This window comes from Maylandia zebra, linkage group LG6, assembly GCF_041146795.1.
Source record: "Maylandia zebra isolate NMK-2024a linkage group LG6, Mzebra_GT3a, whole genome shotgun sequence".
Lineage (NCBI taxonomy): Eukaryota > Metazoa > Chordata > Actinopteri > Cichliformes > Cichlidae > Maylandia > Maylandia zebra.
Window position 1 is genome coordinate 33,968,719 of NC_135172.1, and position 19,022 is coordinate 33,987,740.

General features: G+C 39.7%; 1 protein-coding gene across 5 annotated transcripts; it reads right to left on the reverse strand.

Moving 5' to 3' along the window:
- Positions 1-10: 10 nt before the first annotated feature.
- On the reverse strand, positions 11-18,660 carry dnm2b (dynamin 2b). Of its 5 annotated transcripts, none has more exons than XM_012918722.2 (20): positions 18,208-18,659; positions 15,617-15,690; positions 15,202-15,351; positions 14,906-15,109; positions 14,589-14,687; positions 12,599-12,759; positions 12,349-12,491; positions 12,123-12,258; positions 11,859-11,926; positions 11,410-11,548; positions 9,499-9,585; positions 9,339-9,409; positions 6,783-6,837; positions 4,923-5,033; positions 4,599-4,708; positions 4,389-4,500; positions 3,422-3,589; positions 2,876-3,102; positions 1,994-2,209; positions 11-506 (listed from the first exon to the last, which is right to left on the reverse strand). In XM_012918722.2, the coding sequence occupies exons 1-20, from the start codon at positions 18,366-18,368 to the stop codon at positions 467-469; spliced, it is 2,532 nt and encodes an 843-aa protein (XP_012774176.1). In that variant the 5' UTR covers positions 18,369-18,659; the 3' UTR covers positions 11-466. The 5 variants fall into 5 exon arrangements, with proteins under 5 accessions (XP_012774176.1, XP_004539152.1, XP_004539153.1 ...); XM_004539095.4 differs by lacking the exons at positions 11-506; positions 11,410-11,548 and adding exons at positions 874-1,765; positions 10,394-10,532 and having other exon boundaries at positions 18,208-18,660; XM_004539096.4 differs by lacking the exons at positions 11-506; positions 11,410-11,548 and adding exons at positions 874-1,762; positions 10,394-10,532.
- Between the last annotated feature and the right edge of the window lie 362 nt (positions 18,661-19,022).

Genomic DNA, 19,022 nt, shown 5'->3' on the forward strand with positions numbered 1-19,022 from the left:
CAAACAGAACTGATTAAAGAATTGTCTTTATAAATAAGTCACATGATGAATTCCACATCAGTCTTGAATGAATAACATGCAGTAGATCAGCATGCCAAGGTAAACACACCTAGTAGGACAGTTAAGCTAAATGTTATCACAAAGCTTTGCCTTCAATTTACTTTTATTTCCTCAGGTTTGATAAACATTTCTGATAAAGAACAAAACAAATAATTTTTTCATGATTGCTACACAGTAAATTAAATAATAGAAATACTAAGTAAACTTAATAGTCTACTTGAATATACAGAGGATGCCAGCATTTCTCATTCTAGAAGCCAACGCATACAGAGTGTCAACTTTTGTCCAGCCACGACTTCTCTTGTAATGTATAACCATTATTTCTGCATGCACTTGTTATTTAAGTGTCTAGCTTAACAATTATACGTAGGACAATCTTCCTCCTGCTGTAGAGTCTGAGTTTCCCTCACCAGTGGTTGGGACGAGCAGGGACTTGCGGTGGCCGCCTGTATTAAAAGGTCACGAGAAGAAAAAAAGATTTTGGGTAACGGTATCAGTAAAACACAGCGGACAGAAGAAAAGGTGAGGAAGAACAGGATTGCATACCTTTAGTAATTCCTTCCCAGCTACATGAACAGCAAAACACCAAAAGCAACTAGCTTTCATCATGCTTTGCAGAAGATCTTATCATGCCGCATACAGAAAGTGAAATTTTTCTCTTGGTCTCCTAATCTTACAAATCAAAAGTTCTTAACCTCAATTCTGTGTAAATGCTGTCACAAGAAGCATGTTCTGCATGTTTCACTCTTTGTGCAAAAAAAAAAAAAAAAACTTGAGAAAAGTGAAGAAGAAGAAGCTGCAGCCACCAAACACTTGTCTTTTTCTATTCATTTATTCACTCCATCACTTCATGAAGAAGAAGAACGTCTTCCTTACATTTTTTTCCATTATGGCTTAGATTTTTTTTTAAGTAATTATAATTTCTTTCTTTACTGTAGGCACTAATGAGGATGAACAGTTGTGGGAGGTAATTGTCAGACTGGGTGTTTGACTGGGTAAGTTCACTCTTAACTACTGTATATTTATTGTTGTTAAACCAGAAAAAACCCCACTGCTCCAGCAGCAGTGGGTTTTTCCCCTCTTCTGTCTCTTGTTTACTTGGTCTTTAAAACAGAAATGGTAAAACCTTACCCATAAAAACTTAATTAGTCAAAATTATCAAGCATATAAAATACTGGTCACTCTAATTTGTATACGCCTGTTTGAAGCTGAGAAAAATTGAGAGAAAAGTGCGGTTTTACTTATTGAGGTGAATAGTGTGTAAAATTGCTGACAAAATATTAGCAAGTACACATAATACAAAAAGTTATAAATTGTATTGTTGTAAGACACATTTCAATTTAAATGCACAATGAAAAATTCAGCCTGACTTGCTGGTTCCACACTTTTGAGCCATTAAAGTCATCAAATTTATCCCCTTTCATAATACTAAATGCAGGAAATGTCATTATGTACTTGTTAAAAAAAATCTCACAATTACATACAATATGCTTCTGAAATGCACAGACTGAAACAGCATCAGATTACTACTTAACAGTAGTCTAAAGTTACAGGAAAAAAATTAGTGACTATTTCTGCTTAAAAGAAATATATAAGTGTAAACAAAGTCTTTAAGACCAGATAAAAAAAAGGTTTCTAATCAAGAAGCGAGGGCTCTGAAGGACGTATGATAGTAGGTCGGTTGGGAGCAGCCGGTGGTCTTCTGCTGCAGGAAAAGAGAGGAGAAGAGGTATTGGGGGAAGGGAAGGGGAGGGAACATGCAAGGAAAAATATTATCAGAAGGTCATGCATCAGTTTTTCCCAAACCACCAACAAAAGCCTGAGTAACACATAGTGCAGCCCTTCACCAAATGTTTCAGTGCAACTTTCCCCAATACCAAAGCCACACAAAAAAAGCTTCAAGGTCTGTATGTGTGTGTGTGTGTAGTTTTACCTAGGAACGCCCGGTGGCAGCGCTGGAGGCACACGGGCCGGCCTTGATGGGACTAGAGGAACAGAGTTGGGATCGCCTGGAGGCCGGGAAGGCACGGGAGGTCCAAATGCTGGTGATGGGTTGACAGCAGATGGAGGACCTGGAGTGGCCCCCCTCACCCCTGGGGGTCGGCTGGGAGGGGCCCCTGATGCGGTGCCAGGACGGGATGCTGGAGGACTGAAAGAAAGATACGGAAAGATATTTAATATCATGTCAAAAACAAATGTCATATATTTAATTTTAGCATAGCATATATTTAAATAGGGTAAACGATACTGTCTTTTTTGATGTTCCAGCCGACAGAACTCATATTATGTGACTTTTATACTTCAATCTGTTTCATTACTGCAAAAAACATGAACATAGTTGGATGCTGGTATAACTGAAAATGCTCTTTTGCATTGGTGGAAAAAACAGTCTTTAGCTGACCTCTGCTGGACATCTGGAGTAATAAAATGAGTCAAGCCTAGTTTGTCTGTTTTGCAGAGAACTAACATTACTTTGGGATATTCAGTGGTTTGGAAACATTGAAACAAATCAACAGTGACTATATGTCTATTAATAGTAACACTGGGTCTCTACCTGGTGACCACAGATGTCAGTAAATTTAGAGTGAACTTGTCTTTGTGTTGCCCAAAACACAGATGTTGTGGGTACTTCCCAAATCACACGAGTTCATTGTTAATACAAGTGTGAAAAGGGTTTTAATTATTATTAATATTGTTTTTTTTATTTCCCTTTATTATTTCCATAGTCTCAGCAGCTTTGTTTTATCTTGTATTTAAGTTTTAATGTAATATTTTATGTAAGTGTTGTGTGAATTTGTCCAAAATTATGTTGTACCTTGGCTCTTTGGCAATCCAGGTATCGTCGACAGGTGGCGGGACTGGAGTAGAAATCGTGGTGGTGCTGATGTCTCCGATGATGACCAGAGCCTCTTTCAGAGCGTGGTACATCCTCAGCATCTCATCTCTCCTCTGAGCCTGCTCTGCTGACTCCTCCATCAAGCTGCCCTGGTCCCCTGCAGAGTACAGGTAGGCAAGCAGCTCTGAGTGGATGAAGTCCTTGGCCTGGAAGTGCGAGTGGGAAAAGGGCAGCAGTTTAGAAAACGAATTCTAATAAGATTTGGTATTCCATATTTGAAAAGCTATAAATAATTTTGAGCAGGACTCTATAAAGTTGCTTTTTAGATAAAGTGCAATGTTTAAATTATTATATAATTATTCCCAGCCCCCCTTTTTAACACTGTTTTAGTCTTTGCCAACTCCTGAGGGGAAATGTATGACTCTTTTATCTGTACCACTACACTCAGCAGCTGTCTGCTTCCTGCCTGCTTTGAGTAAAGTCTCCGACTAATGTTGAGTCACAGCAGTAAAGCAGTAGACATACGCTGTTGATCATGAGATGCATGATGGTCTTGGGCATGAGATCTCTGATGGACTTGTTGACAATGCTGATGTATGAGTCCACAAGGTTGCGGATAGTCTCCACCTGTCGCTCCAGCTGCGGGTCCATGGACACGGTGTCGCTAGAATTAATCGCATCTTCATTCTCAGTCTGCAGGACACCAGACAGATGGACAGAGACAGACGAAGCAAAAATGACCATGAATAGCAGGTGTCTTTAGATAAAAAGTTAACACATTTAGAAACACCAATTCTGGACTGTACCAGCAGAAGGGTACGATGCAAAGGTATTTCAACACAGCCAGGCTTTCTTTTGTGAGCTAGCTTTAAATAAATATATGAATAAAACCTCCGTCAGAGATAAACGATAATACAATTCCTTTGTGAATCGAGAGTTTCTTCTTCAGCCTCTGTGTGTGCTCACATAAAATGAGACTTGGTGAAAAAGGCACAATAGTGCTAGGAATAAGTGAAGTCCTTGCAGATGGTGGTTAATTATCATGAATTTATAACATTATATTAATTTTAACGCTGCTGCTTTTCACTTCTAATGTGACAGCTGCACATTAAAGGTGTGAAACTTTATGCTTATACGTAAAAGATTAAAAGATGTAGGTCTGACACTTCCCCATAGTCCAATTAAGGAGACATGTAAATGACTTTTGGGCAGATCAAAGCCAAACTGATTTTGCTGCTCAAATATTCCATTTTTAAAATCTGTCTTCTATAGTTGAAGCTGTGTAAAATGGAATTAGCAGCAATTTGTCAAAGATAAAGATATTTGCATGTTGTTCCTGTGACAATGCAACAGTTTGCAATGCACTGTTGTGATTGTTATTGCAGTTTCCTTCAGTGTACTCTGAACATAATGCTTTGTAATACTCACCTCTGAAAGCACTAGAATAAACGGTTCCCCAGTTTTCTAGATTGTAAGTGTAACAATGAAATACCTGGTCCTTTTCTGGGTAAACACCAGCTCTCAGGAAGGAAGCCTTCCAGCTGTCAACATCCTCCTGAGTGTCACATGCCAGTTCAATCTGACGCAGGTCTTTGTACACATTCCTGTAAAAAAGACATGCACAAACTTTGACCAAAGATCATATCTAAAAAACCAATCCCAGCATCACTGTAATGATTATAGACGATTAAAGCATCCACACCTCTGTTCAGTATTGAAGATGGCAAAGACGTGCTTGCTGGACATGAAGCCCTTTTCCAAATCTCTCAGCTTCAGGTTGTCAAGAGGCAGCATATACTTCTTTTCCTTTTCCTGATAAAAGAAACAGTTATGTATTGACAAGTTGAAAAGTAGACAGACTGATATGCATAAAGTTATTTCAAAACAAACTCATTCACTGCTCGGAATAACTTTAAGACATTTCTTTAAACGCACACGTAAGATATTGCCATTGTTGGTATGCTGTAACTTCCGCTTTACTCCAGTAAATTATTACTTAACCTTTTGTCTTTGAAAGCAGCCTTACCTCTTCGTCTTTGTACCAGGACAGAGACTCGGCAGTCAGGACAAACCAGTATTCCTTGGATCCCCCTTTCATAATGCTGATGTTGATGGTGAGCCAACCTCTGCGGATGACCTGTACACAGTTAAGTCCAACAGTTGATTAAGCTGTACAGACAGGTGATCAACAGCAAGCGACCAGAATGGTAAAAACAAATGAAACCTAAACATACTCCGAATATATGCCCCAAAAAATGCCACAGCAACATTAAAAACAGCAACATAACAGCCATGCTGGTGTAACAATGTTCTTAATAAAAAAAAGGAGATCACTAAGCAATCAGATCAGTCCGTACAGCATCAATAAATGCACCACAAAGAGTACAAACAAGTGATAATAGGTTCAAATGGAAAGTCACCTTCTTTGCATCCTTTTTACTGCCAGACTGATGAACAGGAAGACAAATGAACACACAGGGATAATGAGCAGACGTATGCAATACTTGAAATCTGGTTGGCGTAACCATAGATGGATTGCACAGTTGGTGCGTCAGCCTTGCAGACAATTTGTTACAGTGGATAGCTGTGACAAATTGGTTCAAAATGTAACTTTTATAGACCACTAGTGCACGAATTTCCCAGTATAATTAGTCATAATTGCAGATATGTGTCACTGTTAATTACTTAAAGTCTTAATACTGCAATTAAAATGTGATTTTTAAAAGAGCCTGTAGTTCAGCTTGGAAGGGATTACTGATGGCTAAATTTCATTAATCAAATGTGCTGGAGTGGAGCTACAAATTTCTTGTCACTGACACAGCAAAAGAACTGAGCATCTGACCTGTGAGCTACAAAATAACAAAGCCACAGCTGTTTATGCTATGGCAGCAGTTTGTATCAGTCTATTCTGTTAAAACACATCCACACGGGCATCCTTTATGATTTGGCCAGTGGTTTTCAATTTCTTTGTGCCTGACACACACGGAGGGAGCTTAGGTACATTTGAGGCACATTAGTGGACCCTGGACCTAGCAGGAAACCTACAATCTCACTCCGTTGGCATTTTCTTCTGGTTTCAATCTTTCTAAGATTTTTAAGATGTCATGATTGATTTCCAAGCGCCTCTTTAGCTAATTTGGCACCATATCAGTAATCAGCTTCTCCTGACAAATGATGCACTGTTGGGCTTCTAACGCCGGTAAATCCTGCTGAAACTGCAAGTTTACAGACAGTTTTTCTACTTTCTTTAGGTAGTGGGTTGTCTTTACTGGTTTGCTGCAATTTACTCCAAACAACAAAGTTTTTCCAGAATTTTTTTTTAGTACATGTGACTGTGAACTTATCGTAAGTTTAATAAAAATTGTCCCAAATTCCCACACATCAACTTGCCTTGTGTATACAGAACATTACAGTGAATTTTAAAAAAGGAAGCTGTAAGTTTTTTTGTTTGTTTGCTTTTTTTTAATGACAGCTACTCCAGTTCTCATAACACATCCTTGTTAGTGTAACTCTCACTTCCCAATTCCTCTCATCACGGAGTACAAATCTTGCTTCTCGGCATGGTCCGAATGACCATGCACTCTGCAGTGAAGAAGGAAGTGACAAATGGAGACGTGGGGGCTTCATACTTACAAGAATCTCTCCCTGGGCTATTTAAAGGAGAACCACAAGAAGAGGCAGAGGAAAGGGAAATTAAGGGAGAGTACTAGAGGGCCACAGACAAGAGTATGAACGTGTGACGAAACAAGGTAGTAATGGCAGGAGAGATAGGCTGAGACAACATCAAGAAATGAAAACAGAATAACAGCAGATGGAAGCAGGGTCTATGATGACATCACAGAGGCATGTGCACTTTAGATGAGGTGTAGACTGTATCTTTGATCACCTGATTGGGCATGGCTCGCTTCTTGGTGGCATTAGCTGCAGTCCTTTGCTGGGCGCTGTAGGAGGCAGATTTCATAACATCAGATACAGAACTGTTTTCAAACGGGGAACAGATGACGGAGAAAGTCAATAACTGTCACTACTCTTGGAATCTTTCATGCAACATAAAAGAATCTAAGACATCAGTTTCCTTTTGATCAGTTTGCTTTTGATATATATTTTTTATCTTTAACCTCCTAAGACCCGAACTCTTCCACGGCATGCATTTTTAATTTCTCTTTGATATTTGGGCTGATTGGGGCCGGATGAATGTAAAAACAAAGAATTACCAGATTTTGTTTTACCTTATTTTTGTTTTTATGAAAAATAAGAGCCACATATGAGGATATTAGTTTAAAATTTGGATAGAACAGTAGCAGTATAATGTCCTCGTAAGTGGATATCAGGCCTTTGTAGAGCAGAATTGAGTATTTTGGTCTAAATAACCCAAAATGTGATGTCCACATATGTGGACACCAGGTCCTAGGAGGTTAAGGCAGAGCAGGATGAACTGTTGAGTAGCCTTTAAATGCATTTGGGTTTAGTAGAATTTCATTTTAAACTAAAAGGCAGAAAGATTAAACGTTAACCAAACCAAAATATATTTACACAAAATGCCCACTTTATTAGCCGTTCAACTGCCCATTAATGCAAATATTTAATCAGTCAGTCACTTTGCAGACAGTCAGTGCATTTAGGCATGTTCGAGCTGACCTGCTAAAGTTCAAACTGAGCATCAAAATTGAGAACAAGGTGGTTTAAGTGGCTTTGAATGTGGCACTATTACAGGTGTGAGGCGAGCTTGTCTGAGTGTTTCAGAAAGTGCTGATCTACACAACCATCTCTAGGGTTTACAACAGATGGTCCTGAAAAAAGATAATATGCAGCTGACGACAGTTCTCTGTGAGAAAATGACTTGTAGATGTCAGAGGTCAGAGTAGAATAGCCAGACTGCTTAAAGCTGATAAAAATAACCACTCGTCACAACCAAGCTATGAAGAAGAGCATCACTGAGCACACAACAGGCAGAAGAACAGAAAACTGAGGCTACACAAAAGGACAGTAAAAGACTGGAGAAATGTTGCCTGGTCCAGTGAGAGTCCGATTTCCACTGCTGCATTTGCATCAGAATTTTGCATAAACAACTTTCTGATGCAAATGCAGCAGTGGAAATCGGACTCTCACTGGACCAGGATGAGTAGGATGAATCCCTCCTTTTATTTTGCATAAACAACTTAAAAGGAGGGATTCATCCTACCATGTGTCAAACATTTAGGCTGGTGATGGTGTAATGGTGTGAGACAGGTTTTCTTGGCACACTTTAGGCCCCTTAATACCAAGTGAGCATACACAGTGAGCATACAGAGGCTCCCTGAGTACCTTTTTATGATTTTATGATTACAATGTACCTGCTTTCTGTTGGCTGTTCAACAGGATAGAGTGTCATGTCACAAAGCTCAGATTATCTCGAGCTGGTTTCTTGAAAATGAAAATGAGTTGAATGTTCTTAAAAGGCCTCCACATTTACTATATCTGAATCCAGTGGAGGACCTTTGGGGAGGTGGTGAATAGATGGACGTGCAACTGACAAATCCAACTGTGGTGCTATCACTTCAATATGGACCAAAATCTTTGAAAAATATATTTTCCAGTGCTTTGTTGATTCTCTGCTATGAAAAAAGGCATAAGGTGGAGCTCCCAAGGCAAAAGGAGCTCCACCCTAGGTACTAGGTGTACCTAATACAGTGCCCAGTGACTAATCACCTACAGTCATGGCTAATGATTATGTTTGTTCATTGTTAGAACTGAAATTGATGATTAAACATGTGGTTTACAACAGTGTGACGAAATATCTATCACTAAAACAGCACAAAAAGAAAAACAACTGCAAATTCTCACTTCTACAAATTCTGACACGTTAACTGACAAGTTACAAGAAACTGCTCTAGGGTAATTCCACTGACAGGTGTGAGGTAATCGGTGCTGCCCTTAGGTTGTATTTTAACTGTAAAGGTAAAATAATCCCAATAAATTTAAGTGAATGCTTTTTGTGTTGAGAAAGAATCTTAGCCTGTGTATGCATCATTTCAAATTTAGGCTTACTTTTTCCTGATACTACAGAACAGTTTGAAAGTTCCACACGATAAAGCTCAAGATTTGATTGATAAACTCTACACACTGAATTGATCTTAAAGAGAATAAAGCTGTTTACGCAGATGCCCTTTCTCACATGTGGCATATGAGTCTGCTTCAGATGAGTTTTCAGTTATGGGTTCGTGTTTGGAGCACACAGGAGGCAGGTCACATGACAGCCACTTGCTTGCTAAATGATTTAAGACTTAGATGTTTTCTGGCAGCAACTAGTGGTGGAAAAAGGCAGATAATGTTTTAGTCACTACGATTTATCATGGAAATGGAAAGATTTTACTATCATGTATATAATTAAAAAGTGAATATGAACCCCCACATTTACTTATCCTAATTAAACTGAATAATCTATATTTTAAGTTGGTCTTACTTGGCAAATCCAATAAAGTCCTCATGGTTAGTGTTTATGTAGGACAGCTCAATGTCAATCAACAGCAGCACCTGCCAAAGAGGGCAAAACATGACGTGTTGTGTACACAAACAAGGCAAGCTTTATAATTGTTCAGGCAAGCTCCATCTCTAGCACGCACCTGGTCTTTGGTTTTGCTGTCTCTCTCTCTGATATAAGTGGTGACAATCCGCTCGGTCTCCTCTCTCAGTCGGGGGTACGAGGTCAGCTGTAGAAAGCACACATACAGAGACACATGCACTGCTGCAGATTGATGCAGATTACACACGGATACACTGTTACTGCATGCAGGCTCAACACTGTAAAACAATCTGTGTCTCCTTGTCAGCAGCTACACTCAACCAGTGACAGTTAAGTTACACCATGAACACATGTTTGAGGTCAGACAACTAACACACAACACCTTAGGAGGCATGCGTTAACAAGTCCTCTATCAGCTTGAGATTTTTTCTTATCTATGAAAATGTAACCATATTATAAAACAGCACCGGGTTAATTAACCCCTTCCACTGTACTATAATCTCAAGCTCATAGAGAAACCAGGAAATCAGTGAGGTTAAAAGATAGGAAAGAGGGAAAAAACAGTCTGGAAGAGCATTGTGAGTGTCTCATTGTGGATGTGAATAGTGTAGAAAAGGTACACCACTTGAAATATACACAACACCAGCCACAGCTGTGCCATTTTAAGCAGCCACATGTCTTGTGAGAGGGGAATGGATTTGATATTGGTGAGGTAGTGTTAAATCACTAATCCCAGTGATGATGGGCTGAGTGGATTTCAGGATCAGAGTGGGAAGGGGCTCTTGGATTTGTCATTGGGGGTCCAGGGGAGCAGCAGGATGGATGTTCAGCAAAGCCTTCAAGCAGCGGGACACTGACAGGACGAGTTAGTTTATTGAATTTATCTGCTCTTTATCACTATTTAGTCTTAGCCTGTCTGTTTTTTCTCCTTCACTCTTTTGTCCTTTAGCTCTCTCTCCATAACCTCAACATGCCTCTCTGCTATTCATGTTTACCTTTTCAGTGCACTTCCTGATCAGGGTGACAAGCTCGACGACGACCAGGTCAACACATTTCAGACAGGGATCTTTCAGCTTAATGATCTGCTTTTTCACTATAGCTTCAAACGCCAAGTCTGGGGTGAACAGGCCTGTCCTGTAGTGATGCATCGTGGGAGTTGGAGGTTTAATATCAGGAGAAAGAGGAGGAAGTGTTGTATGTGCCATGGTGGGAGAAAAAAGGGAATGGTGATAAAAAAAACCAAAAAGCCCATGTTGGATGGAATAGTTTGGGAAAACAAAGCATTTAAAGAGGGGATGTAAAGATGAAGGTTGAGGAATATGACAAAAGGGAAAAACAGGTGGTTAGTTAGTTCTACTTCATGTTCAGAACAGAAACAAGCTGCAGGTTGATGGAGGTTTCAGCTTCCTGTACATGTGCAAGTTAGCTGGTCGGCTTATATCTTCTTTGTCGCTGTAGAAACACGACATCAAACTGTGTACAGGCAATCACAATAAAGCCTAACAACTTTGGTTAGTCCCACCTTCATAACACAATTTCAACTTGCCCAAAAAGAGTTCCCCCCAGTGTCAGCTATATGTTGGAGTTTCGCGATTGAACAGAAACAATAGCATGCTGAAATTTAGTTCAAAGCAGGGCTTTGATTAAGTATAATCTCAGGAAGCAGCTGTGGCTGTAGACGCTGTCTCGAGCTATTTCTTCAAACCAGGCCTGCAGCTTGTTTTTTGCAAAGAACCTGTACAGGAATGTGTCACAGCCCGTCTATCTCTTACTACACACTCCAATGCACTGCAGTACAGCCAGAACACGTAGCTTTATATTGTTTTCTTCATATCAGAAAACCTCAAAGCAGGATTATAAAATAGTTCTTTAAATTCCTGTTTCAGTTGTGCAATCCAAGAAAAAAAATGTCCAGATGCACACAAAAATGGCTACTGTTGGGTGAAAAATTACATCTGGCAGTACAAGCTATGCATGAGTAGCAGTCGGGCAGGCGACCATGCAGTGATACCTTATTGGTGCACTGTCTGACTGTGTTGATGAGCTCCTGGATGACCAGGTCGATGCATTTCAGACAGGGCTCTTTCAGCTTAATGATCTGCTTTTTCACTATGGCCTCAAACGCCAAGTCTGGGGTGAACAGGCCTGTCCTGAAGGACATACAGACAAGACAAACATGGAGACATGGAGTAGGAGACACATGGGAACAGTGTGAAACAGGTACATACACACAGGGAAGGCATGAACGGAGAGTGGAGAAAAACAAACGAGGGAGAGCAGAGGAAAGAAAATATACATAAGGCTGACAAGCAGCCGAGAGATTACAGAAAATGGTTACAGAAAAAAAAACACATTATAGCCAGGACACAAAAGAGGGACACATAAAGCGCGGACAGAAAAGAGGTAAGACAGGTGAGCAGACAAATGTGTGGGGTTTTTTCACAGCCTGGCTCAACTTGCCTGACTCCATGGATGTTCTTGATGGCATAGCTGATCTCTTTCCTCAGCTCCTTCTCATCAAACTCCATCTAAGACACAGTGGATTTGATTCATTATGTGTATCATCGGTGATACTTGCAGCCAAATTAACAGTAGCAACAGTCTAAGAGGCGCTTGTGTTCTTTGGGTAATTCAGGGGCAAATAAAAAATATATGACCTAAAAGAACTCAAAAAAACAAAGAAAAATAATTGTTTTTGAGAAAAGGGATGATAACACTTGTCACCTTCACTAGTTCAAAGGGAAACCGCTCATGAAAGATACGGTTAATCTTCGCTCCACCAGACAAGTTGGAAGTATCCACTTGATCTCCAGACCCTTCTATACACTTCTCAAAGTCCACACCAAACTGCTGCACCATCCTGCAGGTTTTACAAAATGAATATTAAATGTAATATCCTGTAGAGTTTTCATGCATCTGTGGATCTGGGTCTGTGGAAGTGGGTACTGACTGAAGTAACGCCTTTGTCTTGCGTGCCGGGTCGTCAGGACGGAAGTTTTTGTATTCCTCCACCTCCTTCTCCAGTGATAGCAGCTGGCTTTGGAGTTTACTGCGTAACCCTGGCAACGTGTCGCGGATGTGGTTGGTGAGTTGCTGTAAAGAAGTTACAAAAAGATTGTACGTTTTTATGAACACTTCTGTGCTATAAGTGACTGTCGTTGCCTGATATATGTGTTTGTATAATCAGGTGTGTGTCTCACTTGATTGAGGGACTTCTGGAGGTGTGGTGTACCCATGCGTTCTGCAATGTGCCTGTATGCAGGATGAGACAGGAAGAACTTCCTTTCAGCGGCTAAAGCGGCACGGATGTCTTTCTTCCCATCAATGTCCTTTTGACTGCGGTTCACCACACCAATATAGCCTAAAGAAAAGTACAAACAAGGCACCCAGGGAGTTTAGAAGACCAGAACCACATCATTTTTTGATTTGTAGTCACACAAGAAATTTAATGGATTTACTAAAGACCAGACAGAATTCACAAAGTGGAATATCCCCCCACACTTTACTAAAACAACAGCACATGTGACTAAAAAGTTCTTTTGGTTGCTAGGCCAAATATGTTAAAAATTACAAAACTAAATATTATACAAAAAGCTACATGCAGTTCCTACAAAGTTAATTTCTTAAACTCTGATTAAAACAGTGTTTGTTTTACATCAATTTAAAAAAGAAAACTCATAAAAATACTCTCAAAGGCTCAACACACACCCAGTAAACCTCTGTTTGAGCTCTTGCCCTTGGGGAGGAAATTCAGAGCTATTAAATCAAGGACAAACCGATTAAAGATCAGTTTCTTTCCTAAAGTAATTATTCCACCTAATGCTGAATAAATGCCCTTTGACTGCTGTTTTCGAAAGCAGTGGGAAGGCAATGTGTAATATGTGAAAAAACAAGAACACGTGACTGTGTTTTATTATGTTGTTTTTCCTTAGTTATTATGAATTTGCTTTCTTTTTATTGCTCTATTCTTCTACTGGATGCATTTCATTTTGTTGCTGTGGAAATGATAATGACAATAAAGTGTCAGAATCTGAAATAACAGGTAAAAATTGAAGCAAACCTTAAGTCAAAAGAGCCTCTTTGAAACATGAGCTGCAATTCCACCAATCCCCACTAGAGGCTATGCAGTAGCTTTTTTTACCCCTGTATTAAAATGTTCAACTTCTTGTTTATCCTCCTGACAACCAGGCTATTCATTTATGACCTCTGTAATGGACATTTGCTTTTTTGACTCATTTGAGCTACCCTACTAAGTCCTGATGTACTAAATAGAGGACATCCTGGACTTTCCATTGATATCTCATGTGTTTGGGTGGCCTCTTTTAGCTCCAAAGAGGCAGGAAATCACAAAAAAGTTCAGTGGGAAGATTCTTTTGTCCTTGGGTCTCAGGAGGTTGGAGTCAGGAACAAAATAGATTTGGTCTTTACAGTTAATCCCCCTGTTTTTATGGCAACCACATTATGCTTTATTATGTTTGTGGCTGTCTGAGTAATAGGTAGGTGTCGTGTTGTCTAGCATTTTACCCGAATGCACTCTAAAGAGCTGATGTTCAGTTATTCCAGTAAGTAAGTATTAAATAGGATGCTAACTAAAATGATGCTAACTGTGGCTGTTAATTGGCAACACAAAACTGTGTAAAACAACATCCTTTTACAAAGGAAAGTAATCAGCCATCTTTAAATGCACACTTAATCGGGCAATTATTTTGTATCATTATTAATATTAACTTCTATTTCATTGGTTAATGCAGCATAAAAACTGTGTATGGAATCATCAGTCAAATCTGACAAATAAAATAAGATAAAATAAAATTTTAAAAAAGCTTAAACATGTGGCTGACTTGCATGCTGCTACCGTGCATCTTATGCACAGGCTAATCCATATTCCAAAGGCCACTGCAGCAACCTAGGTTCAAGTTTATCACAGATTTTTTGCTCCATGTTTGCTAATTTTGCCTAATTCTTTCCCTCCTGGTAGTTCTTTTTCCGCCTCATTCAATTCATCAATTAATTTGGGATTATTTGAGAGACATGCCTCTATCTTAAAATATCTCTGGCTGTTGTCCCAATATAGTCATGCGAGGTTTAAAGAAAACAACAATATAGCAAAACCTGTTGTCCACAAAACAACAGGTGATACTGCTGTGGGTATGGCGTGGGAGTTTTAATGCTTTGGTTTTGTGTCCGTACCTCTGCGGAGCGGCAGAAGTTTGTTTTCCAGGATGTCTCGTGCATCTGTCCCCTCGTCCATCAAGTCCAACTTTGTGATCACACCAATGGTCCGTAGCCCTGAAGAAAAGTCATAATTATGTTTTAGCATTCAGATAGATAATCTCAGAATGATTTCAAATAAAAACTTATTGTCATCAGCATTAATAACTGTTGAGTAACAAATAATTTGCAGTTGCTGTACAATCCCTGAAGTTGCTGCAAAAATTATACCGAAAAAGTTACAAAAAGAAATATGTAGACGTGTGTAGGTCCACATATTCTGAACATTGGCTTACCCTGAGGGTCCACCTCCTTTGCTATCTTGAGGGCATCTGAGTTGGCCAGGTCTGTGTTTGCAGGGGTAACAGCCAGGATCAGACAACTCTCCTTAGTGATGAACTGTAGCAACATGTCTCTGATCTGATGCTCAATGTCCTGGGGTTGGTCACCGACAGGCACTTTAGTCATCCCCGGTAGGTCAATCAGGGTCAGGTTCAGCACTGACAGAGAAAAGAGGGAACGGTGAAAGTGATCAGACGGATGTTGAGCACTGGCACTAAGAAGGCTGAGTTTGTAAACGTGTGTGTGGTACCATTAGGGGAGTAGACACGGAGGTTGATGGGGATAGGGGAGATGCCTTTGTTGGATCCAGTGAGACGGTCTGTTTCCGCTTCGATCTCCTGGCGGACCTCATCAAAGTCCACAAACTTCCTTCCTTTACAGTGCAAGAACTCTGCATACTCTACATGGAGATAAACAAGTTTTAGACGGCAAGGAGAAAACCGAATGGACTGGAAAGAAACGGCACAAAGTAACACAGCTGTAAGATGTAGTGAGTGAAGCTCAATTAGTGGCATAAATGATGCAATTATTAAACCTGTATTGATATGGATTTAGAGTGCAGGATTGTAAACGCAAAACAATCCTGTGTGGTACATTTCTCCAGCTTTCTTCAAGAAAGACCAGATTTTCAAGAACTACTTCCTAACAACTGAGAAACAACTTGCCTGCTTTACTGTTAACCAGCTGGAGGATGAGAGGGCGACGGGTGACGATGCCAGATCCTCTGGGCAAAAAGTCCCTGAAGGAGAGAAGCAGGTAAAGTTTAACACAACAAGTAATGTTTAATGGACAGGCTTTTCTTTTTTCTTTTTTCTTTTTTAGTTTCATACAGCGTTTACAGCACTTATGTTTTTTGCATTTCTTATTCTATTATACTTTATAATTCCTTGTGTTTAGTAATATATTTTACATAGCACTAAATCTACTTTTTTATTTGTTTTGTAACATTTTTCTGTCTTATTATCAGCTTGTACGGCATCTGTGAAGTGATCTTAAAACCGGCAAATAAAAGGTGCTTTACAAAAAGGGCTTGACTTATAAGTAAATACAACAACAAAAAACATCAATTTCATTTTGAAACTATATCAAAATCCTACATATTTAGCATCCCCTACCAAAATAAGAGTTCATGGTGTAAAACAGCTTTCATATACCATTAACTGGAAATGCAGGCCTCCATCTGAGGTTTTGCATTATTAATGCAAACCCAAGATTGACTTGCATCCCTGTTCAATATAAATAGATCAAAGACAAATAGATGTCTCCCACTGTTTGCCCTTCTCATTACATACACATTCATCACAATGGAAACTCCTGTCCGATAGAATCGTGATCATTTCCAGGTCACCGACTACACATCTCTCTGGGCCATGAAAATATGTCCTTATCTGTTTTTCTGTTTGCATGCCCAGCCAGCAGCAAGGTCCAAGTTTTATTGTAAGGTAAATAAGCCCCACGCACTAACATATAATGATTTGAAGCTATACACATGTATACAGCCTCTGCTTGTAGTCATTGCTGACAGCGCAGGGAGGAAATTGCACAACTGTGGACCCATCCTGTTTTTTTCTCTCTCTTCCTGTCACAACCACAACATGAATCGGTTGAAGCAGCGGGTCATCTAAACTGGAATTGCAAAGGACACTGCTAACTGTTTTTTGTCCTCTAAACCAAGTACAATTTAAAAAAACAACAACTGATGATTTAGTCCACCAACACAAAATTAATCATGAACATTTTGCATTATGATAATCTTTTCTTTTCTTTTTTTAAACAAACAAAAATTTAATTTTGGGGGATAATTTTACATTATAGCAAAATGTAAAAGGAACTTTTTTTCCCATTTAGTGGAGAACTAAAATAAGGGAAACTTGTCAACATTTTATAAACAATAAAATAAAACAATAAAATAGAAAAAAAAAACCTACATCAATAATCGAAACTGTTAGCCGGATGTGTCTGACAAAAACTAACTTCCACCTTCGTAAAACAAGTAAACCCCCCAATCTCAAAACGCAGTGCTTCATCTCTGAATGTCAGTGGAGCAACTAACAAACATGAAAACAGCTCTGTGCTCTTCTGTGGGTATCTGGTGGTACCCAGTGTGTCATATACACATGACAGTGCAGCTGGTGACATCACTGATGACCCCAGCACAAACACATCAATGCCTCTACTGTCTCCCTCGGCCACTGCTTGGGACTTGGAGACAAAAGGAAACGGGGAAAAAGGAGACATGGCAGCCTAATCCACATTCCCGATCTCTTGAACAACAAATGAAATCATTTGGACATGTAGTCGATTAAAGTGGTCCTGTTACTTTGTTACTAAACTCAAACTGTGGATTAGGCCCCTATAACTGCATTACGGCAATGTCACATTCCCCTTCCGGATTTTGTTTCAAGCTATGTCAATGTGTTTTTAATGTAAAATACTGATTATTTTACACAACGTAATAAAGTGAGCAGAGTGCCTCAAACATATGGCAATAATGTAACAGCTGTTTTACTGCTATTTATCATCAAGAAGAATCATACACTGCTTACTGGAATTCCTTCTAGCTCATTCATCAGCCTCACAAAGAAATTCAACAGTGCTTAGCATGCTGAGAGGGCAGAGTCAAGGCATTTTCATATATATACGATGGGTGTAACTGTCTCATAATAAATGATCAATCCACGATGACTTCATCATAACTGCTAACAACCTTTACATACCTCACCCTTGAAAGTAAAACATTTACCTGACCTGTGTAATTTGAGGACTATGAAGCTATCTTTCTTTTCAGAATGAGCAGTCTCAAGGAAAACAGCCTTTGTAAATGTTTGACAGAATGGGCCTAATAGGAAGCAATGACTGGAAAGAACAGTGGACACAGATCTAATGAGAAAGTCACATTCTTGACTGTATAGTTCAAGAACATGGACGCTAAGACGAAAGCTTTTATTTTTTTTATTGCACTTTACTTTAACACTCGTTTTGTACCAGTTCTGCCAGTCACTAAACAAACAGCTGTGTTCTTGCGTAAAATGCGTAATTATCGATCGTGAATAGCACAGCTCCATAATGGAAATAATCTGTTGGAAAACTGGGAGGCTCCGACACACAGACGCGTAACCAAGTGTTTAGCTGGCGACTTTTACGCAAAAGCTCTGTGTTGTTTTTATTAAAAGAACAACGAGAGACTCCTGCCAAAAAAAGAAAGTTAAGCTTCACAGTGTCAGTTTTAGCCAATTCTACATATTAATGGTACAACCTCCCAACGAAATTCTCCAACACGGAGCTCTTCCCTGCACTCTGACCGCCGACGACCGCTATCTGAGGCAGGTCCAAGTTGCAGGTCTGGCCGATAGAGCTGAAGGCGTCTTGGAGCTTGTTGATGAGGGGAATCAAGTCTTCCATTCCCCGGTTTCCCATAGCTGCAGCTCGGTCAGCTCAGTGGGCTTTATTCTGCTCTCCTCCACGGTCAAACAGGAGCCAAGGGGGTCTCTTGTCCAGCAAACCAAAAGTTCCCGAATGGCAGTGCAGTCTGTCACAGGCTCGGGGAGTTTATTTCAGTACGACACGAGAGAGCTAAGAGTCAGAAGTCCCACCAGCCTTTAGTAAACTCGCAAGAGTCTTAAATGTGTGATCGCATGATAAAAGTCGCCACATTAGACTGAAAACTTCTGTCATCATCCGGTCAGGCGACACCCAGCCTCCGCCGGAGATTGTAGCTCCGCCTGGAGCGTCATTTTGGTCAGTTATTGGTCGTTTGGGATGTCTGTCAGTGTACACATACATATGTCATCATTTTTATGACAGAGCACAGTAGTTTTTGAACTTTGACAAATTAGAAAAGAGACTTATCTTATTCATAAAAACACTCGTTTCACCACTGGTACTAAGAAACAACGATTTTGAATTTCAAGTTTAATTCCTAAACAGTATTTTTCTTTGTTTTGTCTGTAATGTTTTTGCTTTATTTAATTTTTTTTACAAGGTTGACTGTACTTTTTGTCTCTTTAATGAAATTATTTTAGGAGCATCTGCAGTGAGGCTCATAACTTTCTTATGTAAACAATAAATTTA